Source organism: Eschrichtius robustus, chromosome 20 (assembly GCF_028021215.1).
Source record: "Eschrichtius robustus isolate mEscRob2 chromosome 20, mEscRob2.pri, whole genome shotgun sequence".
NCBI classification, from domain to species: domain Eukaryota; kingdom Metazoa; phylum Chordata; class Mammalia; order Artiodactyla; family Eschrichtiidae; genus Eschrichtius; species Eschrichtius robustus.
The window spans coordinates 21470989-21498259 of record NC_090843.1 but is presented as its reverse complement, the minus strand read 5'-3'; the positions used below and the strand labels follow the sequence as shown (position 1 = coordinate 21498259).

Below are 27271 nucleotides of genomic sequence, written 5' to 3'. Positions count from 1 at the left end.
ATGGTTTATGAGTAGGGAGAATTCTGAAATTAAAATTCTAATTATTTTGAGTGGAAATAATGAGAATCTAGATAAATAGGAATTAAGCAAAGGAGTATGAGCTACATCTTCAGTATACTTGATAGTGGAGGTGTCTCTAAGAATAGCCAGTTCCTTCATTCCCCCTCAACTAAGTTGTATTAAGTACATATTTTTTTCATAATAATTCAGTTTTTAAGCACCTTGGTTTTTTTGTTTTTTGTTTTTTCCAGCTGCTTGTGAGTTTTCTGAGAAGGACATAACAAAGGCTGAACATCATCAATTCAGTAATAAAGATTTGACCACCACTGAGATGCATGAAACTGAGAAGCATCCAGAAAAGTATCAGGGTATTTCTGTTTCAAACTTGCATGTGGAGCCATGTGGCACAGATACTCATGCCAGCTCATTACAACATGAAAACAGCAGTTTATTACTCACTAAAGACAGAATGAATGTAGAAAAGGCTGAATTCTGTAATAAAAGCAAACAGCCTGTCTTAGCAAAGAGCCAACAGAGCAGATGGGCTGAAAGTAAGGACACATGTAATGATAGGCAGACTCCCAGTACAGAGAAAAAGGTAGTTCTGAATGCTGATCCCCTATATGGGAGAAAAGAACTGAATAAGCAGAAACCTGCATGCTCTGACAGTCCTAGAGATTCCCAAGAGTTTCCTTGGATAACAGTGAATAGTAGCATACAGAAAGTTAATGAATGGTTTTCCAGAAGTGATGAAATGTTAACTTCTAACGACTCACGTGATGGGGGATTTGAATCAAACAGTGAAGTAGCTTGTGCAGTGGAAGTTCCAAAGGAAGTTGATGGATATTTGGGTTCTTCAGAGAAAATAGACTTAATGGCCAGTGATCCTCATGGTGCTTTAATACGTGAAAGTGAAAGAGTCCGCTCCAAACCAGTAGAGAGTAATATTGAAGATAAAATATTTGGGAAAACCTATCGGAGGAAGGCAAGCCTCCCTAACTTGAGCCACATAGCTGAACATCTAATTATAGGAGCATCTACTGTAGAACCTCAGATAACACAAGAGCGCCCCCTCACAAACAAACTAAAGCGTAAAAGGAGAGGTACATCAGGCCTTCATCCTGAGGATTTTATCAAGAAAGTCGATTTGGCAGTTATTCCAAAGACTCCTGAAAAAATAACTGAGGGAACTGACCAAACAGAGCAGAATGGTCATGGGATGCATGTTACTAGTAATGGTCCTGAGACTGAAATGAAAGGTGATTATGTTCAGAAAGAGAAAAATGCTAACCTAACAGAATCATTGGAAAAACAATCTGCTTTCAGAACTAAGCCTGGACCTATAAGCAGCAGTATAGGCAATATGGAACTAGAATTGAATATCCATAGTTCAAAAGCACCTAAAAATAGGCTGAGGAGGAAGTCCTCTACCAGGAAGATTCATGCACTTGAACTAGTAGTCAGTAGAAACCCAAGCCCACCTAATCATACTGAACTACAAATTGATAGTTGTTCTAGCAGTGAAGAGATGAAGAAAAAACATTCCAGCCAAATGCCAGTCAGGCACGGCAAAAAGCTTCAATTCATGGGAGATAAAGCACCTACAACTGGAGCCAAGAAGAGTAACAAGCCACACGAACAAATAAATAAAACACTTGCCAGTGACACTTATCCAGAACTAAATTTAACAAACATACCTGTTTTTTTTACTCACTGTTCTAGTTCTAATAAACTTCAAGAGTTTGTTAATCCTAGCCTTCAAAGAGAGGAGAACCTAGGAAAAATTCAAGTGTCGAATAGTACCAAAGACCCCAAAGATCTGACATTAAGTGGAGGAAAAGGTTTGCAAATTGAAAGATCTGTAGAGAGTACCAGTATTTCCTTGGTACCTGATACTGATTATGGCACTCAGGATAGTATCTCATTACTGGAAGCTGACACCCTAGGGAAGGCAAAGACAGCACCAAATCAACATGTGAGTCTGTGTGCAGCAATTGAAAGCCCCAAGGAACTTATCCATGGTTGTTCTAAAGATATTAGAAACGACACAGAGGACTTTCAAGATCCACTGGGACATGACATTAACCACATTCAGGAGGGGAGCATAGAAATGGAAGAGAGTGAACTTGATACACAGTATTTGCAGAATATGTTCAAGGTTTCAAAGCGTCAGACGTTTGCTCTGTTTTCAAATCCAGAAAATCCAGAAAAGGAATGTGCAGCAGTCTGTGCCCACTCTGGGTCCTTAAGGGAACAAAGTCCAAGAGTCCCTCTTGAATGCAGACAAAAAGAAGAAAATCAGGGAAAGAGTGAGTCTAAAATCAAGCATGTGCGGGCAATTAATACAACTGTGGACTTCCCTGTGGCTGGTCAAAAAGATAAGAAGCCGAGCGATCATGCCAAACGTAGCCCAAAAAGAGTAACTAGGCTTTGTCAGTCATCACAGTTCAGAGGCAACAAAACTGAGCTCGTTATTGCAAATAAACATGGGATTTCACAAAACCCATATCTTATACCATCACTTTCTCCCATCAGGTCATCTGTTAAAACTATATGTAAGAAAAACCTGTCAGAGGAAATGTTTGAGGAACCTGTAATGTCACCTGAAAGAGCAATGGAAAACGAGAGCATCATTCAAAGTACAGTGAACACAATTAGCCAAAATAACATTCGAGAAAGCACTTTTAAAGAAGTCAGCTCAAGCAGTATTAATGAAGTAGGTTCCAGTACTAATGAAGTAGGCTCTAGTATTAATGAAGTAGGTTCCAGTGGTGAAAACATTCAAGCAAAACTAGATAGAAACAGAGGACCTAAATTAAGTGCTTTGCTCAGATTAGGTCTTATGCAACCCGAAGTCTATAAGCAAAGTCTTCCTGTAAGTAACTGTCAACTTCCTGAAATAAAAAGGCAAGGAGAAAATGAAGGCACACTTCAGGCTGTTAATGCAGATTTCTCCCCATGTCTAATTTCAGATAACCTAGAACAACCTATGGGAAGAAGCCATGCTTCTCAGGTTTGTTCTGAGACACCTGATGACTTGTTAAATGATGACAAAATAAAGGAAAATAGCAACTTTGCTGAAAGTGACATTAAGGAAAGATCTGCTGTTTTTAGCAAAAGTGTCCAAAAAGGAGAATTCAGAAGGAACCCTGGCCCTTTAGCCCATCATACATGTTTGGCTCAGGGTCACGAAAGAGGGGCTGAGTCCTCAGAAGAGAATGTGTCTAGTGAGGATGAAGAGCTTCCCTGCTTCCAACACTTACTTGGTAAAGTAACTAACACACTGTCTCCATCTACCAGACATAATGCTGTTGTCACAGAGGGTCTATCTAAGGAAACAGAGGAGAACCTAATATCATTGAAGAATAGCTTAAATGACTGCAGTGACCAGGTGACATCGGCAAAGGCATCCCAGGAACATCACCTTCATGAGGAAGCGAGATATTCTAATAGCTTATTTTCTTCACGGTGCAGTGTAGTGCAAGACTTGACCGCTGATACAAACACACAGGATCCTTTCTTGATGTTTGATCCTCTTTCCAAACAAGTGTGGCATCAGTCTGAAAACCAGGAAGTTCTGAGTGACAAGGAATTGGTTTCAGATGATGACGAAAGGGAAACTGGCTTGGAAGAGGATAATCGCCAAGAAGAGCAGAGTGTGGATTCAGACATAGGTATTGGAACCAGGTTTTTGTGTTTGCCCCCGTCTATTTTATAGAAATGAACTAAATGTTTATGCCTTTGGGGGAGCACATTTTACGAGTTTCCAAGTACAATGAAAGTAACTGCTTCTTAAAACTTTAAATATGTTCTTCCCAAGGTGCTTTTCCTCAAAAGTCCTTTACTCAGCTAGAACATCTTTTCTATTTGAATGAGATTTAATGCCCTAATTATTGGTGGACTTGCTTCTGGTTTTCATCCTTAACGATTCCTAAGGGGAAATCCGGTGTCCCCAAACAAAGAGTATAATCATTTTGTGTGACATGAAAGTGAAGTTTGTCCTGTCAATGAGAAGAAACAGGTACTGCAAGTTGGAGTATTTATTGGCTGTCTGTTTTTACAACTGAATCTCTATTTTTATTATCATTTAAGGTGAAGCAGCATCCGAGTATGAGAGTGAAACAAGCCTCTCTGAAGACTGTTTGGGGCTGTCCTCTCAGAGCGATATCTTAACCACTCAGGTAAAAAGCACATGGGGATGTGTGTGTGGTGTTCTCAGTGCTATGCATCCCGCATTCTTACATTTGCTTATATCACCTCTTAGAATTAATGGTATAACAGTTGTGTGTGGGACCTTGTCTCCTCAAATTGGATTGTAAGCACCGAGATGGAACACGTTACCTTCTATTTCATACACACACATACACACACGTACGTACCAACATGCTCACTGCAGAACACTAAATACTGAATTTAATGAATAAGTGAAACCTTCAAAACCCATTTGCCCTATAGCAAAAACATATATGAAAGCACTACTGTACCAAATAGAGGGGTGTGTTTCTTCTCAGTACCAAATTGACACCTACAGAGTTCTCTTCCTGTTAGACACTATCTAGCCTTTGACTGTTTGGTGGATACTTCTTTTTGTTTTTTCTTTTTAAATCGTATAGCTATTTGTTCTTCAGTGCCTGTAAGTCATCCTTTTTCTTTAAAAAAGTACACAATTTTACTTCTTTTCCTAGTGGTCAATATCCAATATTTTGGTGACTTGTGAGGGGGGTAACAGCTTTGTCATATCTACAACATTTGGTAACATGAATATTTCAGTACTCCAGGCAGAATAGTCTCCTAGAAAAAGCATTCTCTACCACAGCATCTAAAAATTAACATCATATTCCTCACAGAACCTGGCTCTGTCTCCTAATTTTTATGTTGTAGGAGTGGCACCAAAATTTTCTAAGTTCTCATATTCAAAACTTCAGGCTCATTCAGCTTTTTTTTCTCCCCTCCTTCCTTCCTTCCTTCCTTCCTTCCTTCCTTCCTTCCTTCCTTCCTTCCTTCCTTCCTTCCTTCCTTCCTCCCTCCCTTCCTCCCTTCCTCCCTTCCTCCCTTCCTCCCTTCCGCTGCGCCACGTCTTTAGTTGTGCCATGTGGGATTTTTTCGTTGCAGTATGTGGGATCTAATTCCCTGACCAGGGATCGAACCCGGGCCCCCCTGCATTGGGAGCGCAGAGTCTTAACCACTGGACCACCAGAGAAGACCCTCAACTTATTTTTTTAGAATAGGGACACAGTGGTTGCTGGTGGTAATATTGGTGAGAGTTCTGTACCTGGCTGTGTTACTCTAGGCAATTTACTTATCATCTCTGAACTATAATATGCACATTCTTAAAATGGAGATATCTGGACCACCTTGAATCATCCTGCCATGACTTCTTTTTCTCACCTAAACCTTAAATACACCTTCAGCTGCTAGCAAAAAATGACATTTTTTTCTGAACTTCCTGAAATGCCAGATTAGATAAAACTGAGAAAAGCCAATAGTCTTATAATATTGTATATGTGCATCATAAAAAACTTAGAAAATACAGATAAATAAAAATCATCCCTGACGGTCCAGTGGTTAAGACTCTGTCCTTCCACTGCAGGGGCACGGGTTCCATCCCTGTCGGGGAACTAAGATCCCACATGCCGCAGGGCAACTAAGCCTGTGCGCCACTACTACTGAGCTTGTGCACCACAGCTAGAGAGCCCACTTGCCACAATGAAAGATCCTGCATGCCCCAACTAAGACCCGACGCAGCCAAAAATTTAAAAAAAAAAGAAAAAAAAAGATTGGTTCAGTAAATTTTAACATTTATCTCTGGTATGATATACAAAAGATAGGTAATAGTTGTTGCCTTCAGGTGGGGAAATAGATGATTGGGAGAAGGAGAAGGAGGAAGCCTTACTTTTCTCTGAATATCCTTTTGTGCCTTGAATTTTATACCATGAACTTGTATTAATTATTTTTAAATTAAATTTTATGCATTAAAAGTCATTACTATTAACTTATTGGTATATATTCTTTCTTCTTCCTATTGTACACAGGGGTGTGTGTGTGTGTGTATACCTTATCTTTAAAAAACATTCAGATGATACTCTACATACTTACATTGTTTTTACTATGTCACTAAATTTTCTTCAATGAATTTATTTATTTTTTTTAAAAAATTTTATTTATTTATTTATTTTTGGCTGTGTTGGGTCTTCGTTTCTGTGCGAGGGCTTTCTCTAGTTGCGGCAAGCGGGGCCACTCTTCATTGCGGTGCGCGGGCCTCTCACTATCGTGGCCTCTCTTGCTGCGGAGCACAGGCTCCAGACGCGCAGGCTCAGTAGCTGTGGCTCACGGGCCTAGTTGCTCCGCGGCATGTGGGATCTTCCCAGACCAGGGCTCGAACCCGTGTCCCCTGCATTAGCAGGCAGATTCTCAACCACTGCGCCACCAGGGAAGCCCCCAATGAATTTATTTTTAACTACTATATAGTATTCTTTCCTTGTGTACACCATGATTTATTCAACCTATTGCTGAATATGAGGGTTTCAGGGCAAGAGACACAGTTTGCTATCATGTACAGCACTGTATTATTATCTTTTAAAAAAAAATTATTTATTTATTTGGTTGCACTGGGTCTTAGTTGCAGCAGGCGGGCTCCTTAGTTGCAGCTCGCCGGCTCCTTAGTTGCAGCACACGGGCTCCTTAGTTGTGTCGTGCAAACTCTTATTTGCGGCATGCATGTGGGATCTAGTTCCCTGACCAGGGATGGAACCCAGGCCCCCTGCATTGGAAGTGCAGAGTCTTATTCACTGTGCCACTAGGGAAGTCCCTGTAGTATTATCTTGATAGCTAAATATTTGCCCACATCCCCAATGACTTCCTTAGTATAAATTCCTAGGACTGGAATTTTGCTGTTTGAGACATGTTATTAAATTGTCGTTTAGAAAGACTGAACCAGGCTGTGCTCTTCCAGCCCCTGTGGTACTTGGTAGCTCCCATTTTCCTATACCTTTGCCAACACCGGGTAGTATCCAGTTCTAAACTTCTGAGTCTTGGCATTGCTATGAGGCCTATAGATAGAGGGCTTGTCTTCTACTGCCTGTTTTCCACACAGAGCAAATCCCTCTAGGACTGAAGCCTGCTGGAGTCAGGAAGAAACCTCTGAGACCACTGCCTGTTCTGTGCCTGAATTGTCACCTGTATTCTCCACTTCTGCAGGATTGCCATGGTGACTAAATTAATGAAAAGATTTTGGAGTCCTTTTCTTTTTTTTTCTTTTTTGGCTGTGCTGCACAGCTTGCAGGATCTTAGTTCCCCAGCCAGGGATCGAACCTGTTCCTCCTGCGGTGGAAGCGCAGAGTCCTTCCCGCCAGGGAATTCCCTAGGAGGCCTTTTCTCTGTTTGCAATTACTATGATCCTTTCTCGGTGTGGATTTGGGGCTCTGTCAACATGACTTTCACCTTTTTATCCCTTGTGTTTTAGAGTTGTAGTGTTCGGTTTCTGGTTCCATCTGCCTTAGCCATATTGTATAATATTTGACATTCAATAAACTACCTCCTTGTCTTCTATATTTCTGATCTTGTTCCCAGAGATATATGTCTATTTGTTCAAGATTCATTTTATAACCTGTTTTTATCAAGCATCTACCCAAAACAGAGCCAAAGTCAGATTTCAGGGCTAACTTAAATCTAGAGTAGCTCCAACAAGCAAAATGATTGAAGTGGGATCTTTTCCCAAGGTCTGTTTATACAGAACTGGGGAGACATATATAGGAGATAAATCCTAATTTCGTATCATTAGTATCTGTTCTTTATCAAAGACTGATTAACTATATTTATTCATTAATTCATTTCTGCATTAAACATTTACTAAATGCTTACTGCCTGCTGGGTGTTGGGGATACAAAAATGATTAAGGAAGGATTCCATCCATCTAGGAGGAACAGGTATTCCACTTCGGTATACATGTGCACTAGCAGTATAAATGAAGCACTGAGGGGTCATCTGTTCCTGACAAGAGATGTATTATTGGTGGGGACTTCTGAAGGAGATATTCAAGCTGGACCTTAAAAGATGAGAAGAATTTTTTCCAGGTGGAAAGAGAAGAGAGGCAGTAAATCAAGGCAAAGGCACAGAGGCATGAAATCATGCCCAGGAAACACAAAGTTGTCCCATGTGACTGGAAAACAGGGCATATGTGGTGGTTTTGGGAAGAAATCAGAGTGTGGAGGCCCTTTTGATTGACTGATTGATTGATTTTGGGCTGAGTTGGGTCTTCGTTGCTGCGCGCGGGCTTTCTCTAGTTGCGGCGAGCGGGGGCTACTCTTCGTTGCGGTGCCTGGGCTTCTCATTGCGGTGGCTTCTTTTATTGCAGAGCACAGGCTCTAGGTGCACAGGCTTCAGTAGTTCTGGCACGCGGGCTTCAGTAGTTGTGGCTCATGGGCTCTAGAGTGCAGGCTCAGTAGTTGTGGCACATGGGCTTAGTTGCTCCACGGCATGTGGGATCTTCCCGGACCAGGGCTCGAACCCGTGTCCCTTGCATTGGCAGGCGGATTCTTAACCACTGCGCCACCAGGGAAGCCCGTGAAGGCCTTTTTGAATGCTGTGCTTAGGAATTTGGAATTTATCATGAGAGCAATAGCGAGTAATAATTATACAGTATTCAGAAAGTGTTAACTTTTTATATGAGCAGTTGTATACAACTAAGCTCCAAATGGAAAAAAGGGACATGATAAACATGGCTTTTAGGGAACTTTAGCTGTATTAAAAGTAGATATCAGAGTAGCACAGTGGGAATGGAAAAGAAAAGTAGGGCTAATTCAAGAAACACAAGAATTAGAATCAAGAAAACTTGGTAACGAATTTGGGTTTAGTCTCCCAAATGTATCAGGCCAATTGCCTGCAGGGGAATTTGTCCAAGTTATAAAGTAACTGCTTTGGGAAAACCCAAAGGAAAGTTATCTACCTATAATTCTCCCATTACTTTTCTGATTTTCTAACCTATTTAATGGCCACAGAAGTTAGATGTGATGGTTGTGGCAGTTGTGCCTGATAGAGCTCCTTGAAGCTTATCAGGTATCCTGGTTTCATTCCAGATTTACTGAGGTGAGCCCTTGGCTAGGATTTGATCAGTGATGGAACTACTCATAAGACACCACGTGGTGGCAATGGTGCTGCTGTGGACATTGGCAGCAAAGCAGTCTCAGTGTAGCAGTGGAAGCCTTTGTGGAGCAGGGAATGCATTTCCCAGTCATAAAAACCTCCTAAAAACTGTGAACTCAGTGTAGCAGGAGAAAGTAGATGGCTTGTTTTTAGTAGAGGGCAAAGTCATTTGCGAGGATCAGAAGAAACAGGGTGAAACAATCTGTTTCCCCAGGGTTTGCTGGCAACCATACATGCTCCTTCTAAAAGTAATGAAGAAATGTATATTTTGGAGAGCTTCTTACTTACCAAATACTTCGCTTATCAAAAACCTTAGACTTAGCAGATTTCTTCTTCATATGGAGAAATAAACATCACGAGCCTCATAAGCAAGAGGAGCCCATTATCTTGAATTGAAAACAATAACTGGCCTTACAAGCTTTCTGAGGGCTCTTTCTGCTGGATCCTTCTATGTAGCTGGTTCTTCTCTGCAGCGATCTCTAGGTACCCTGTCCCCATCTAGAATGGCAGCACTATTCTAGGGCTGTATCCCCAGTGCCTAACACATAATAGGTGGTCAACAAATAGTTGATGAATGAATAAATAGATAAATTAATGAATTAGCTCTTTGCTTGTTCTGTTAGAAACTAAATGTTCAAAGAATCCCAGAAAAGGAAGAGACCTCACAAGCCAGAGATTAGACATTTTTATATGGACTAACCCAAATCTCTTATGAGTGCCACAATACCAAATTTTTGAAATGCAGCCTGTGGAAGATGTTAACAGAATCATGCTAATTTTAAATACCAAAAGTGTTTTAAGTACCGTATTTTTTCACTCCCTAGCTTTAAAAGAAAATAACCAACTTCAAAGGACATCACAATAAAACAAGCCTATTTGGGAGAGTTTGAGGAATTTTTTCTCCCCCTCTAACATCTTTCTGAATTAATTTCATGGGCATTAATTGCATGAATATGGTCCGATTAAAAGGTGCTCAGGGCTTCCCTGGTGGCGCAGTGGTTAAGAATCCGCCTGCCAATGCAGGGGACACGGGTTTAAGCCCTGGTCCAGGAAAATCCCACGTGCCGCGGAGCAACTAAGCGCATGCACCATGACTGAGCCTGCACTCCAGAGCCCGCCTGCCACAACTACTGAAGCCTGCGCGCTTAGAGCCCGTGCTCTGCAACAAGAGAAGCTGCCACAATGAGAAGCCCGCTCTCCACAAGGAAGAGTACCCCCGCTCAATACAACTAAAGAAAGACCACGCGCAGCAATGAAGACCCAATGCAGCCATAGATAAATAGATAAATAAATAAATAAATTTTTAAAAAGGTCCTCAGCCAGAACTCGTAATTCCATACAAGGTGATTTCAAGTCCCATGCTGAAATTAATTGGTGTAACATATTCTTGTTTTCTGGCAAGTTTCTAAAAGAGTATAACTTTCTTGGTGTCGTTTCTCATGTCTGCAGCAGAGGGATACCATGCAAGACAACCTGCTGAAGATCCAGCAGGAAATGGCCGAACTGGAAGCTGTGTTAGAGCAGCACGGGAGCCAGCCTTCTCACAGCTCCCCTTCCCTCGTAGCCGATTCTTGTGCCCCTGAGGACCTGCTAAATCTGGAACGAAACACATCAGAAAGAGGTTTGTAATATTGGCCCAACTGTTACCTTAAGCAAAATTCTTCCCTCCCTAAGCCTTTATCTCTTTCTGAAAAGTATGGACCCAGCTCCAACATTGGATAATCTTTGCTCAGCAGATATTTGCTGAGTCACTCCGTGGGAAATCTTAGAGCCTTGCTTCTAGTCCCTGCTTACAACTAATTTACCATTCAGAGGGCCCAGGACAGTCAGTAAGCATCGTCATCTGAGTACCCACAGTAAGGAAATGCTATGGGGCGCCCACAGGAAGCCGAGTGTCATGGGGCAGATTGGAAATAGGTAACCCCATCATTTTAGAAAGCTTATAAAAAAACCACTCAGACATGTTTCTTATAGCACTGGTGTCAGATCACAAAGTCCTATTTAATCTACTTTCTGGTTTATAGAGAGAGACGTCTATATATACTTCAGGAACTGCACCTTGATCCACAGAAAGCCCAATTATGTGGCAGAGACAGGTGCTTTATAACAACATGATTGTTATCAACAAGACGAGGCATTTGGAGTAACTGGGCAGATGGAGCTGCTCTGAGCTAGACTCCCTATAAGAAGTGAGCACCGAGCTGAGAAATAACCTGGCATAAAGGAAGGAAAGTGAGATGAAAATTTGAGTTTTAACTGGAAAAAGCCTGTGAAAAACAACACATCAGGCAGGGTTTTAAACAGGGGCAAATACACAGACACGCAGTGAGAGGCTAGGCATAGGCCTGGGTTCCAGGAGGGAGCTGGTGCTTAGGAACTAGCACTCCCAGAGTGCTAGCTACCCAGCTAACTTAGTGTTAAAAGTCCCTTCTTCGTTCTCCCTTCCCCAGGCCTACAGGGGGCCAAAGGGCCTTCCTTTGAGTCTTTCTAGGAACTCTACTCTTAATTACTCAGGAGAGTGGCGTTGGTCCCGGAGTGTGCCTTGTAGTGTTTTTATGTTCAGAGAGAAACAGTAAGTAGCTCATGCATGAGAAGCTAGGAACTCTGTTGCTATGGCAGTGGTTCAAAATGTATTTCCTTAAATGCATTCTTTGTAACTATCTTCATTTAGTTCATCTCCCAGATAATGTAGCCCCAAGTCTCGTCACCATCACAGTTCTCGTTGGTGCTTTCACCACCTTCAATCTAAAAACAGACTAGACTTTCAATTTTAATGCACCAGATATAAAATGTTATTGTCTGGCTTTGAATATGTGTGTGAATCTACTATCTCATTTTTGTTGGGGGGGGGGGGAGTTTATTTTTTCCTGAAGATCTGTACACAAAATGTTTCTTTTCTTTTTTTTTTTTTTTAACATCTTTATTGGAGTATAATTGTTTTACAATGGTGTGTTAGTTTCTGCTTTATAACAAAGTGAATCAGTTATACATATACATATGTTCCCATATCTCTTCCCTCTTGCATCTCCCTCCCTCCCGCCCTCCCTATCCTACACCTCTAGGTGGTCACAAAGCACAGAGCTGATCTCCCTGTGCTATGCGGTTGCTTCCCACTAGCTATCTATTTTACGTTTGTTAGTGTATATATGTCCATGCGACTCTCCCTCTTTGTCACATCTTACCCTTCCCCCTCCCCATATCCTCAAGTCCATTCTCTAGTAGGTCTGTGTCTTTATTCCCATCTTGCCACTAAGTTCTTCATGACCTTTTTTTTTTTTTTTCCTTAGATTCCATATATATGTGTTAGCATACTGTATTTGTTTTTCTCTTTCTGACTTACTTCACTCTGTATGACAGACTCTAACTCCATCCACCTCACTACAAATAACTCCATTTCGTTTCTTTTTATGGCTGAGTAATATTCCATTGTATATATGTGCCACATCTTCTTTATCCATTCATCCGATGATGGACACTACAAAATGTTTCTTTGTGGCTTTTTTTTTTTTCCTAAGTGCTATACTTTTATATATTCTATTTACTATGGATTTGAAAAACTCTGAAAATTTCTTCTGAATTTCTATATAAAACATTTTTTTTTACGAAAGAGCTTTTACTCTATCCTTTGTGGTAAACTTATTCATTGGTCTACTTTCTCATGAAATTATAACATCCTCAGAGTTTTGAGGTAGGTGGGTAAATGTTGAGAGGAGGGAGGAGAGGCTTATGAGAATTTCTCCATTTAAAAAAAAGTGTCCCCTCTCCCAACTCCACAGAGAGTGTCTGCCATGGCCACTTATATTTGTACAACTTGAATATGTTGTTCAAATTGCTCAAATGCTACTTCTCAAGGAGATCACCTATAACCACGGTATTTTTTATTGTAATTTTTAAGTTTCTGACTTTTCCGGCCCCACTTTACCCTGTTATACTGTTATGTTTTTTCATAGCCCTTATTAACCTTTTTTTTTTTTTAATTTATTTTTGGCTGCGTTGGGTCTTCGTTGCTGCGCTCCGGCTTTCTCTAGTTGCGGTGAGCGGGGGCTACTCTTCGTTGGGGTGCAGGCTGCACATTGCGATGGCTTCTCTTGTTGCAGAGCACAGGCTGTAGGCGCGCAGGCTTCAGCAGTTGCGGCTCGAGGGCTCTAGTACGCAGGCTCAGTAGTTGTGGCACATGGGCTTAGTTGCTCCGCAGCTTGTGGGATCTTCCCGGACCAGGGCTTGAACCTGTGTCCCCTGCATTGGCAGGTGGATTCTTAACCACTGCACCACCAGGGAAGGCCCTTAACTTTTAACAATATCTAATTTGTTTTGCATGTTGTTTAGAGTTCCTCCTTACCTCCCACTAGAATGTAGGCTCCATGTGGGCAGAGAACCCTTACACCTGAGCCTGGAACACAGTAGGCACTCAATAAATATTTTAATTCACATGATTAAAACTCTGAAGCCCACTCTAGAGTTACTGAAAGAAAATTTCTGGGTATGGATTCTGGAATTTTGTGGCTTTATTTCTGAAACATTTTGAGCATCAACTTAATAGCAGCTCAAGTTTTGTGCCTTTTTCCCTCTTAAATTGGTGTGAGTCTAACTGAAATTCAAGCAAACTTCTTAATCCTGGGAAAAGGAGTTTTGTTTACCTTCAGCTGTACTAAAATGACCTATTCTTTTTTTTTTTTTTTTTTAAACATCTTTATTGAAGTATAATTGCCTTACAGTAGTGTGTTAGCTTCTGCTTTATAACAAAGTGAATCAGTTATACATATACAATATGTTCCCATTTCTCTTCCCTCTTGCATCTCCCTCCCTCCTACCCTCCCCATCCCACCCCTCTAGGTGGTCACAAAGCACCGAGCTGATTTCCCTGTGCTATGCGGCTGCTTCCCACTAGTTATCTATTTTACATTTGGTAGTGTATATATGTCCATGACACTCTTTTACCCTGTCACATCTCACCCCACCCCCTCCCCATATCCTCAAGTCCATTCTCTAGTAGGTCTGTGTCTTTATTCCCGTAAAATGACCTATTCTTTAAATAAATGTTTTATTTTTGAATAACTTTAGATTTACAGAAAAGCAGCAATGATAGTACAGAGAGTTCCTACAGGAACTCTACCCCTTACCTAGTTTCAGTTTCCCCTAATGTTGTCATCTTACATTACCATGGTACTTTTGTCAGAACGAAGAAACCAACATTGGCACATTACTAGTAATGAGTGAAACTCTAGACTTAATCAGATTTCACCAGTTTTTATTTTTTAAGTATCCGTATTCTTAATGATGATGACAGCTCCTTTTCCAGGATCTTTACATCAAATGTCCTGCCCTCAGCCTAGATCTGCCCTACTGTTTACCTAAGGGTCATTCCCAAGCCTGCATAACATTTTTGTGCAAACGTGTATTCTTACCCATTATGAATGATGTGTACCTCCCTCTGCAGGTAAAGCTATTTCATATCAGGCACTTTGTTTTTATTTTTGTTTTGTTTTTTTCCTCCTGAAGTACCTGTCATTCATAAAGCAAACATTAGCATTTGTAACATCGTAGTCCATTACAGCTGAAATGATTTTCAGACACATCTGAGCTTTTCTGCCCTACAGTACGTTCATTCCTGAAAGCTTATAGTTTATCATTTCTCAGTATCTCTTTCCACCTTTTCAATGTCTTTCTCTTTGATTCTTCCCAATACTTTTCAACAATGCTTATTAGCACCTAATAGGCAGTCAGTAAATTTATTAAATGTTTGGTCTGGCCCATATTCCCTACCCATGAAGAATATAACATATTAAGACCCACAGATGAAGGAATGATTTCAGGGGGGACTACAGTACAGTTCCAGTACTTGGGCTCTGGAGCACTGCATCTATGAAATAAGGATTAAGGAAAAAGAAGAGCAGAAAAGTTTTTCCCTGTGTTTTTTAGGTACTGTTGAGTTATGGAATCCTAACTCAGGTTAGCTTATTTTCTTTGTAGCTTGGGCCCCATTGTAGTGAAAAGAGGAACTCGTATGTTAAATGTCCAGGTGATGGAACGACTTTTTAATGTCTGTTTTTGTGTCTGAGGCCTTTCCCTCCCCACCCTTTCACTTCAAAAAATAAAAAATAAAAAAGCCCTCTCCAGTAGTTCATTCTGTCACTTTGCTGTACACCAGAAACTAACACAACATTGTAAATCAACTATACTTCAATACTTTTTTTTTTAATTAAAAAAAATAATTAATTCTGTTTGGTGTGATTCCTTAGACATTGCACATTACCTTTTATCAGTGATCACTTTGTATTTAGGGGGGAAATGATGCCTATATTAAAAACTTTACATTCCAGTTGAAAGAAAAACCTGCTGGTTCATGGTTAGACCCTTCTTTGTTTCAGCACCTTACAGTAGCTCCAGGCGGGGTTCTTGTGTTCCTAGAAACTCACAGGTCCAGGAAAGAAGACTAGAAAGGAAACTATAAATAATGTATTTGAGGATTAACTCAGGAAATCAATGATTATTTCCCCCCAGGCTACCCAGTGTCTTAAAAAAATAGTTTAATTAACACAGCCCTTTGTTTAAATTTTTCTGCCTTTATTTATGGATTTTGGCTTTTCTAATAAAAGCTCAAAATAAATTATAGTCATCAGTGACTTTGTAATGGATAGAAGACATTTGTAATTTTTAAGTATTTGTTTTTGCTTTTTAAATATTTCTGCCTTTAAGCCACTTCCTAGAAAGCAGTGGCACACTAATACACTTGGAGGAATTAATAAATAAAAAGGATGTACTAACGTGCTAGAACTTTGCCTTGGGTCTGTTCTGTGTTTTTTCCTTTCTTGTGCCAGTTCATCATTAGTTCCACGTATTACTTCCAGGTTCCTTATCAGTCGGCACCTTGTTTTTTTGTTTGTATTATTTTTTTGGTTTATTATTTTCTTAGTAATTGAAAATGTGAAGCAAAATGTCACTTCTTTTTTCTTTCTCATCTGACCCCTCCCTCGTTTCCACACACATGCAAAAACTCAAACCCCCATCCTATACAGTCTTCTTTTCTTAAATCATATATTGAGTTTATTTGTGCTCTAAAATATTTAAATATCAACATGCACCTTTCCATTGAGTGATTTCACGGGTTGTGCCCAACATAGAACTTGGACAGGAAATCCTTTGGCCTTGGTGCTTCTGTTTCATGGAAAAACCACATGACCTGTGTCCGCTGCTTCCACACTTTGTTTCTTCCACTTCCATCTTTCCCTTATGACCAGAAGATCAGCCACCCTGGGGTCTATGACGTGGGCATTCTTCATAAACATTTCTCGGACTTTATCCTGTCCCTGTTTCACAAAGATGTCTAGCTGGAATAAATGCACAGTGTTCGGCACCTCCCGATACCAGGCGCGGTGGAGCTCACGCAGCCTTTGCTTAGCCTCGTTCATGTCCCGATTGAAAATGGGCTTCACCGAGGTGCTGGCTGCAGCAGCAGCTGGGAGGCAGCCGCTCATCTTGCTATAAAGCCTTATACAGTCTTTGATGTGGAGGCAATATGGATGGAAAAGGGAGTGTGCTTTGTGCTTTCCAGTACTTTCTCTTCCCTATTGTCTGAGGTGATTTGAGTATAATTTAGTTTGCTGCAGAGATAAAAATTCATTTCCTATTCTTATGTCCTTATCATTCAGGGCCAAAAAGTATAAATATATTATTTTTTCAGCCTTGTCTCAGCTGGGTATCTTTATTTACCCAGTTTTAAAGTGTTCCTTTTATTGTTATTATTTTTTAGTCATTGAGTTCCATTTGGTGCTGTATCACTTGTGTTTATAGAATTCTGTCTGATATACCTGTTTAAAAACCAATCTGATTGGGACTTCCCTGGTGGTGCAGTGGTTAAGAATTCGCCTGCCAATGCAAGGGACACGGGTTCAAGCCCTGGTCTGGGAAGATCCCACATTCCGTGGAGCAACTAAGCCCGGGTGCCACAGCTACTGAGCCTGTGCCGCAACTAGAGAAAGCCCGTGCACAGCAACAAAGACCCAACTCAGCCAAAAATAAATAAATAAATAAATTTTTAAAAAAACCAATTTGATTGTCACAGATTGCTGCTTTTGAAAAAAATTGATATTCTCACCTAAACTATCACCATCAGGACAAAGCAGTAAAGTAGATTTCTTTGTTTTCTCATTCCATTTAAAGCAGTATTAACTTCAGAGAAAAGTAGTGAATATCCTATAAGCCAGAATCCAGAAAGCCTTTCTGCTGACAAGTTTCTAGTATCTCCGGATTGTTCCACCAGTAAAAATAAAGAACCAGGAATGGAAAGGTAAGAAGTAATAAATGTCAAGTTTGGTAGCTAAGTAACACCTGTACTTACATTAAACTTTTAGTGTTAATTTTTTTTTCACCATACTTTCCCTAGTTTTTGGCACACAGACATATCTAACCTCTCATTGCCCTAGGACGCTTCTTTTGTTTAATTGTATGTAGGCTCTTTGGACCTGTACAAGGCATGAGCTACAACATGAGAAATGCACAGTAGATCTGTCCCTTTTCAAGGTCAGAATAAAATACAGAACTAAAACCTCAACAGGCCTGGAGGCTGATGGTAGACTTCTCCAAGGCCGCCCTTGCCCTAATTGAAGTTTTTGCCTTCCTAGAAAAAGTTTAGCTATTGATTTACCCCAGTAAATATTCAGAATATCTTCCAGGGATGTTGTTCACATCACTATTGATATAAGACTATGCAACACTTTATAGTTTTAAAAATACTTTATCTACTTCTTCATTTGATCTTTATAAAAACACAGTGAAAGTAAAAGGACAAGTTCTGGACTATTATTCCAAATTGATAGTTCAGGATAGAGTCTCAGAACTGATAGAGTCACACATCTCATGACTCTAGAAAGGAAAAGGAATTCATATTTATTGAGTTTCTACCAAGTGTATGTATATTTTCACTTATCTCTCTGGGAATAGTGACAAGTTGTCAATAATCTAATCACACCATCTTTTCCAAGCATCTTGGATTGGACTGAGGATATATTTTTGAGGCTGCGATAATGGCCTGGTGGCTGTGATAGAGAATGAAAAGATTTGACCTCCATAGGCCCTAAACCCATGATTAGAGGTAATGACCTCATTGCTGTGCTTTAACCAGTTGAGCTAACCACCTGTTTAATATTCAGATGAAATATTCCTCTTCCTCCTCCCCCACCCCAGTATACCCTATAGAGACTTCTATTAAAAAACCTACACATTGATTGAACTTCCTCTACTAGACTGCTTGAGGAACAGTTCAGGTCTTGCTCATCTTTAATCCATGGAGCCTAGCTTTAGTGCCTGACTCATACTAAATACCCAGTAATTGTTTGAATCAGTTATCTGATCTCTGAGGTCCTTTAAATCTGTTGATAAGTATCTTATTCAGCAAAGTTCTAAACACCTGAAAGAGTAGAGGAATTACTGTGTGCATATGCTTTTCTAACAATATATTATAGCTGGCTTTTATTTTTAGAATGACTTTGGACATTGAAAAGGTAGGAGGTAGGGATGATTCTATGAATTCTGCTAAAATTGGGTAGAAAGAATGTAGCAATGTCAAAATTAATCAACTTATTTTCATGAGAGAGCTGATTCTCATACATTCATTTGAAATAGTGTATAGAATTTGAGTGAGTGGCAGTGGATAATTTGGTGAAATTTGCTGACATGCTTTTAAACAGCTAGGAGATATACTGCCTCAGACCAGACCCTAAGGAGAGATGTTATATGTCAGCCCTGACATGTGGCAGACATCGTGAACCCAGACTCCTAGCCATCTCTCGTGTTCTCTCTTGCTAGTCATTCCCGATCTCTGACAGTGAGCTCTTTCACTTATGCCTTGGCTGCCTGAGAAGTATGATTAGTCCTTTCACAAGCTACAGTGATGGTTTTCTCCTTTCATCCTTTTTTCTAGGTCTTCCCCTTCTAAATCGCAGTTATCAGATAATAGGTGGTATATGCACAGCCACTCAAGAAGTCTTCAGAACAGAAACTGCCCACCTCAAAAGGAGCTTGAGGTTGTTGATGTGGAGGAGCAACAGCTGACTGAGTCTGAGGCCCAAGATTTAACGGAGCAGTTTTATTTGCCAAGACAAGATCTAGGTAATATTTCATCTGCTCTGATGGAAAAAACACTTTTATTTTACTCCGAGTCTTAACCTAAAGATATTCTGATGAATCAGCTTTCAAATGTGGTAGTCTATCATGAATGCATCTGTTATACTTAAACCCATTAGAAAAATAGCTTGAATGTTAATCCAAGTTGAACATTATTGCCGCTCTTAATCAGTCTATATTGGTTTAACTCTAACAGTTTTGAGGATGGGAGAGTCTTGGTGCTCTCTAAATATTTTACTTCAACTGTTAGATAAGAGTTCTAGGGCCCTAGGGTAAAGTTTTAGGCTTGTCCTTTATTGAAAAATGAGTCAGATCTCTAAAGTAAGCTCTTGTTTTATGAATTAATGGATATAAATTGCTATATATTTTATACCTTATAAATCACTGTAACTGAATGGTGTGTTTTATGGCTTGTAAATCAAGGCTTTAATCAGTAAAGAAAGTTTTAAATTAATCCTGAAAAACACATTATCATAAAAGGTGCTCTTAGACATCTAAATGTTTTTGGCCATGTTCACTAGGGTCATTTTAGGAATCTCATACATTCTACTTAGATGTGCTTACTTGCTGATGGAGTGACATTTTCTGAAATGTTTCAGGGATGGTCTGTTTTTAATTTGGTAATGATATCTGATGATTTATTAAGTGAAAAAGTTAATGATATCATCATGGATGAAGAAACAAAAATCATTTTGATTGTATTTAGTCAACTATTTGTATTTGGTATTCTTTTTTAAAGTTTCAGTGATATAGGAAGTGCCAAAATATTCACAAGCAGCCCAAAGATTAAAGTATACATTTGAGTATAACTGAATCACTTTGCTGTTCACCTGAAACTAACACAACGTTGTAAATCAACTATACTCCAATATAAAATAAAAATTTTTTAAAGAAGTATACATTTGAATCAAAACCATCCCCTAAGAACTAAACTGATAAATGATAGAAATTATAGAAAGCAGGCTTTCTTATAATATTGCATTTAATATCTAAGATGCAAACATATTTCATGTTAAAACTGAAATAGGGTAGCATCTTAAAAATCAATGGTACCTTTTTTAAATTTTATTTTTAATTGTGGTAAAAAAACATAAAATTTACCTCAGCCATTTTTAAGAGCTCAGTAATGTTAAGTATACTCCCATTATTGTGCAGTAGATCTCTAAAATTTGTTCATCCTGTAAAACTGAAATTCTGTACCCATTAAATAGCAACTCCCCATTTCCCCCTCCCCCTATCCCCTGGGAGTCAGCATTCTACTTTCTAAGAGTTTAGCTACTCTAGATAACTCATGTAAGTGGAATCATGCAGTATTTGTCCTTTTGTGACTGACTTTTTTCATATAGCATACTGTCCTCAAGGTTCATCCATGTTTGTAGCTTTTTTAAAACCACTGTGTGTGTAGATAGATATAGATATATACATATCTCACATTTTCTTCATCCATTTATCCAATGATAGACATTTGGGTTGCTTCCACCTCTTGGCTATTGTGAATAATGCTACAACAAACATGAGTGTGTGCATTTCTCCATTTTATTGTAATTAAATGTAATAGGTGAAGAGTAGTTCATTGGAATGGATGTGGCATAATTTATTTAATGTCATTGTACATTTAGTTTGTTTCTAAAACCTTACTGTTATAAACAATGTTGCAGTGAACATTCCTATGACTACACTTTTACAGACCTCTTTTATGTCCTTAGGATACATTTCTAAAACTAGAATTGTTGACTGCAAGTATAAACACACAAGGCTGTTGCTACATAATGCCAAATTTCCTTTAAAAAAGTTAAGCTGCTTTGCACATCTACCAACAGTGTTATTAATGTACCCATTTTTCTCTTAACCTAACTTAATCTGTCTTTTTAGTTCTTAGCAGAGACTAGATGTTATAATTCAAACCTCACTGTCATATAGATTAAATTTCTTTCCTCATTCCTTTCAGAGGGAACCCCTTACCTAGAATCTGGAATCAGCCTCTTCTCTGATGACCCTGAGTCTGATCCCTCTGAAGACAGAGCCCCAGAGCCAGCTCATGTTTGCAGCATGCCACCCTCAGCCTCTGCACTGAAATTACCCCAATTTCAAGTAGAAGAATCTGCCAGGAGTCCAGCTGCTGCTCATACTACTAATACTGCAGGGTATAATGTGAGGGAAGAAAGTGTGAGCAGAGAGAAGCCAGAGTTGATATCTTCAACACAAAGAGGCAACAAAAGAATTTCTATGGTGGCATCAGGCTTGACCCCAAAAGAATTTGTGAGTGTATCCATATGTATTTCCCTAATGACTGAGCCTTCACTAACATACCGCAATGGCTTTAAATGGGTACTAGCTGTGAATAACCTATAGGAAGAAACCTGGCAAACAAGCTCATTACTATGTAATTTAATTTCCATTACTAATTTCTGAAAACTTATACCTAGATAAAGCTATAGCATGGATTATTTTGTGTGTATTTAGTAAAGGAAATAATTATTAAATATTAGCAGAAAGGTTATGGTTTTGAGTATAATACAGAGCTTTTTTATTTTAATTTTCTTTCTATCTAAAAAAGCAAGGAGGTATAACTCTACTCCCCAGAAGGCATCTTTTACCCACCTTTGTTCACATTTGAGTGAGCTTACCAGCATGATTAACGATAAATTTAAACTGGTTCCAAGTACATGGCCAAATAGTGGCATTTCTCCAGTGTTGATTTATCTTTATCCTGGCTTGTAACACTGTTATCCAATAGCTTGCCCTGTCAGTTCTACCCTACAATAACCCCTCCCTGTTAGGATTTTGACATCTCCTGCTAGAAACAGGAATTGTTTTGTACTGTGGAAAAATACCCATTGAAATATTAAGGCCACTGAAACTTTGTTTCTACTTGGATTGAGCATAGATTTCAGACATCATAGGAAATTTATCTCCCCTTAATTAATCACCATTAATTAATCATTAATTGAGTGAAGATTTCTTTAAAACCATGATAACACACCAGAGTATCAAAAAGATTCAATAGTGGATGCTATTTATTGCACACTGAGAAATGATTCAGTCATTCTTAAGTATCTTTCTTAATATATCCTTCCTGGAATAGGAACCATTTCTCATCCTAGCTTCTCTATAGGTTAGCAGCTCAGCATGACCTCTGTGACCAGATGTGTCCCACTACTAGAAAGGCAAAGTAAGCTGTGTCTGCCCTAGTAGATACAATGAATAAATAAATTCTCAGCAATAATGCCAGAATTCTCATCTCACAACCATGTGCCCAGACAGCTATTTGCTCTAAAAATTCATACCTATGTCTGTTTATATTGCTCTTGATCTTTTGCCAACACATCTAAAATTCCCATTTATTCACTGAAAATTAGCATTCCTTATTCCTTTGTTTTGTGAGATCAGCTTTTCTGAGAAGGCTAAAATGATCTAATCTTTCTTGCCATGGGCAATCCTGAACTGCAAATGAGACTCTAAGTGGCTTGGGTACATATTGTCTTTAAACAAGCAAAGAAGAAAACTTTTCAGCTCTATTCAGACTTGCCGAAGTGTGGTAAATTTATTATGAAAGCTGCTGACTGTATTACACATGATTAATTCCGAAGACCATATTAAGATGATCTTTTCAGCAGTTGCTCTTCTAACTGAACGCTGTTTCAAGGCTGGGATTTCAGCAATTAATCAGTTCAGAATTGCTAATGATCCTGGCAAAGGGCAGTGGCAGAAGGGGGAGGATGTCATTAGCTTCTCCAGCTTGCCTTTTTCAGTGCCCTGTGGCAGTATGGAGTGAGGCAGCATGAAAGAAAGACAGCCCACCCTCCATTGCAATCTTGTGCGGCACATAAATACTGGCGTGGGTGGTGATGGCTAGTAAATGATGGCCCTTGGTAAACAAAGTTATTTACCAAGCAGTAGCTGCTGATTATGTCAAATGTGTCTATAATGGATCTGGTTAATTTCTTTTACTGCCTATTGATTTTTTATTTGGTTGATAGATAATTGCTAGAAGGCTCTAGATTTCTTTTGTGAGTCTCTTCCAATCCTTCTCCTTCAGAGGAATTGATAGTTTTTGTACTGACCTTTAGAAGCATCTTGACTTGAACGTTTTGAAACTGTCAGCAGGTTGAATCTAATTCTTAAGCCACATATCTGAGCATAACTTTCTGTATAGGCAAGTCACCTCTCAGCTTATAAAGTGTAGGCTGATAAATCTAAACTATAGTACAGTAGGAAAGAAACTGTCTTAGGAAATCAAATGATATCTGTTATTAAAAGGAAAATTAATATTATTTTGAATCCTTGGTTATAATTCCATGTCTGTTAGCACAGACTATTTTAGAGTTTCTTCCTCTGATTTGTACATAATTTTTATTAAATTACTATTTATTTTGAAACTTCATATTAGAATAAAAAGGATGTACCTTTTGTGAGAAAAATGGAGGTTCAAAGCTGGGATAACTAATACTCAAGCTGTTTTCTAGATGTAATTTATTATAATGTAATATTTGATTTGATTTCAGGTGCTTGTGCACAAGTTTGCCAGAAAACATCACATCACTTTAACTAATCTAATTACTGAAGAGACTACTCATGTCATTATGAAAACAGGTACACCAAGAGCCTTTACAGAATATGCTGTATCTGTTGCATAAAACTACATGAAGAAATGGGCGTGTTTGTTAAGCGTAGCGTGGGTGACCGTCTTCCAATAGTCAATCAGTTATTGCTTGATGAAAGAAAAATAGTAGTTTTGCTATTTCCTGACCCCCTTTTATTTTGGGTTAAGATTGGAGAGTGGTGAGCCAGAACGATGAATCACTTCTCCTAGTCCACCCTGTCTGGACTACACTGTGTGAGGGCTTCCTGGGAAGGCAGAGCCTGAGTCCTGGAGGAACAAATGGGGCAAAGAGGGGAATGAGCAGAAGTGAGTCTTCACTCAAAATCTGGGTGGTTGGAAACCCTAGCTCCATGTCCTCACTCCACTCCAACACCGACTTTGAGTGTGGTTGAGAGTTTTACAGGAAACGAGTCCAGTTATCAGCTCTGAGATACCCTAGCGTATGAAAAAGAAAAATGTGAAGGGAAAAATTAATTTGTCCTACACCTTCCCCTTTTTAAATCTTAAGTATGACTTGTGTGATGACAAGAGAGACCTCAGAGGCTTTTAGTTGACTGTAAGCTAAATCTGAGTAAACATTTCAGGACTGCTAACAAAGCTCATTTGAAATCGGGCCTTATTGATACAAGCCTAATGTCCAGAGCAAGTGAGGTGACGATCCCGACACCCCACCCCACCCCCACTGGAGCGAACACCTGGAAGGTGTGTGCTCTGTTTTGAGCACCATGCTTTCTTTTCATGCTGGTCCCTGACAACTGGAGAGTGTTTATCCAGAGGTAGATGAAGGAAATGGGGAAAAGGAATTCAAAGCAATGTCATTTGAAGGACAAATGAAGGAATGGGAAGACTTAAGGGAACAAGACAAGTGTCTTGAAATATCTGAAGAGTTGTTATCTGGAGGAGTTAGGCTCACTCATGGGCTCCAGAAAGCAAAGACTGGTGCCTATGGCACACAGAAGATGTAGATTGAAGCTCAACTCTTAAAACCTTCCTAACAAAATGGACTCTCTGGTCCTCTCCAGGGTGTTTCTGTTCATACAGCTGAAGGTTCTTGAGCATAGGGTCCAGACTCCTTGGCAGGGACATGCTGCCTTTAGAACCTCTAAGAGCTTAGGTTTCTACTGTGTAAAGATCATACTACAGGGTCAGAGGATAATGCTCACAGGAATCCGATGCCAAAACAAGATACCATGAACTAAACTGTTTTAGAGATGAATGTCATTAAACTTGAATATATCTTAAGCTATGGGTTTGGATCATGGCTGCTGATAGGTGAAAAGAAAACTTTAAAATGCAAATTAAATCTAAAGTAGTTCAGTGTTTAAACTCAAAGGCAGTACATTTGCTACTTTTAAACTAAAAATGAGCTAAGATTTCTGCGTTTAAAGCATATTATTAAGTCAACCTTCACAACAGTTAAACAAAAAGCTTTAAAAATTGTGAAGAAAGAGAAAAGATTTTTTTAAATTTGTGAAGAATTCGGTTAGGGAGAATGGCTGTTGCTACTACTGGCAGATGGCCTACTGTGTTTAGGATATAGTTAAATACATTTCTCCTGTTTAAAACTAAGTGTTCTTTCCTGAGTTTGCTTAGTCCTTCAAACGGGCCTTTAAAACACTAAAAAATAAGCAGAAGTGATTCTTCAGCTACTGCTTTCTGAAATACGTTGAAAAGAGAAAAACTATGAAAATACTATATTTTTCTGCCTTGCAGGGGAATTAAGAATTGGGGGTTAGGATTCCCCAAGTAGAAGTTCTGGGGGTGAAAATTCATCACTTGCATTGACATTGCAAATTTAGGATTTCAACAATACTGTTTTCTTTTCCTTTCACATATCGTCATCCAGTAAAGTAGATCTTCCCCGTCCACGTGTATCAATACTACCAACATGGGTAATTCCTTGAGCACAATGACAGACATCTTTAGCTGGCCTTGGCATCTAGAAGATAGGGCAGGCATTTCCTGTGGTCTTAACTTCATATCAGCCTTCTCCAGACTTCCTAAGATCCACACCTGCTGGTTAGAATTAAGGGTGCTTCCAGCCTCTGAGTCTATCACCAGGGGTGTTGGAATCATCAATCCAGATTGATCTCAAGTAGCATAAGGAGCTGGGGCGCTTTAGCTTCTTATGGCAGCCCTTCCTGATTTTGTTTTCAACTTCTAATCCTTTGGATGTTTTCCATTCTGCAGATACTGAGTTTGTGTGTGAACGGACACTGAAATATTTTCTGGGAATTGCAGGAGGAAGATGGGTAGTTAGCTATTTTTGTAAGTACCATATAATTTCTCCCCTCCTCCCTTTAACACCTCAGAATTGCATTTTGACACCTAACATTTTAACACCTAAGATTTTTGCTGATGCTGAATCTGAATTACGAAAAGGTCTTTAGTGGTAACACTAAATTAGCTTTATCTTTAATGCATAGCTCTTTGTTCAGATAGCTGGTGATGTGGGGGAAAATGTATTTCTTTTTATAACTAATAGGACCTAATCTGCTCCTGGTAATGTTAGCATATGAACTAGGGATTTATTTAATTGTAGGCAGAAATCCATGTGCAGCAGGCACTTTTATAATGTTTAAATTAAGCATCAACGGTGTCTCCAGAAGGAAATCTATTAAGGAGCTGTGGCTTTATAGAGAGAGGACCTCTATTCAGTGTTATTTCTCCCACACTCTTATGTGAATCACTTCACCATCTACCTCCATGAAAGGAGGTCTTCTGCTCTTGTGTGACCTGTCTTTTCTGTGATCTCTTTAGGGGTGACCCAGTCTATTAAAGAAAGAAGGATGCTGGATGAGGTAGGTACTCTGTTTTACAAACTAATCGGAAAGTCTTGGTGCCATTGAGTCATACTGAGTCACGAAAATTTATCTGCTTCCTGCCTTGCACTACTTTCTGAAGATTTTCCTTGATGATGTGGATCATCAAGAGTTATGCGAGCAAGGACTTCCCGGGTGGTCCAGTGGTTAAGAATCTGCCTTCCAGTGCAGGGGACGCAGGTTTGATCCCTCACTGGGGAACTAAGATCCCACATGCGGTGGGGCAACTAAGCCTGTGTGCCGCAACTAGTGAGCCTGAGTGCCACAACTAGAGAGAAACAGGCCCACCTAAATCTTACATGCATACACCTTTGTAGTAAACTCTTTCACAGTTGAAAAGAATCCTTCATATTAATATGCAAATGTATCTGTTTAGAAATCCGATTCCTTCAAAGAGATTTTACTCTTTGATACTGAGAACAGTGAGAGGTAAATAAGATAGAGCGTAGGAGGAGGAATAATTTTAGAACAGCCATCTTAGAGCTGCTGGTGACAACAGATCAGGCAAAATAAAATTAGCGAAAGCAGTTTTAAACTATTATGCACTATTCAGCATATTCATAATTAATTAATTGATGTTTCT

At 39.4% G+C, this 27271-nt stretch overlaps 1 protein-coding gene across 11 annotated transcripts in view; it reads left to right on the top strand.

Annotated features, from left to right (window-relative positions):
• Positions 1-27271, top strand: part of BRCA1 (BRCA1 DNA repair associated) — a 60274-nt gene that overhangs the window by 23110 nt on the left and 9893 nt on the right. For 5 of the 11 annotated variants that reach the window (XM_068529738.1, XM_068529740.1, XM_068529737.1 and 2 more), the window contains exons 10-18: positions 252-3674; positions 4093-4181; positions 10591-10762; positions 17302-17428; positions 19061-19248; positions 21212-21522; positions 23769-23856; positions 26057-26134; positions 26627-26667. In XM_068529738.1, the coding sequence (XP_068385839.1) occupies positions 252-3674; positions 4093-4181; positions 10591-10762; positions 17302-17428; positions 19061-19248; positions 21212-21522; positions 23769-23856; positions 26057-26134; positions 26627-26667 (4517 nt within the window). The remainder of the gene's footprint in view (positions 1-251; positions 3675-4092; positions 4182-10590; positions 10763-17301; positions 17429-19060; positions 19249-21211; positions 21523-23768; positions 23857-26056; positions 26135-26626; positions 26668-27271) is intronic. The other 6 variants (XM_068529747.1, XM_068529745.1, XM_068529746.1 and 3 more) reach the window with 3 other exon arrangements.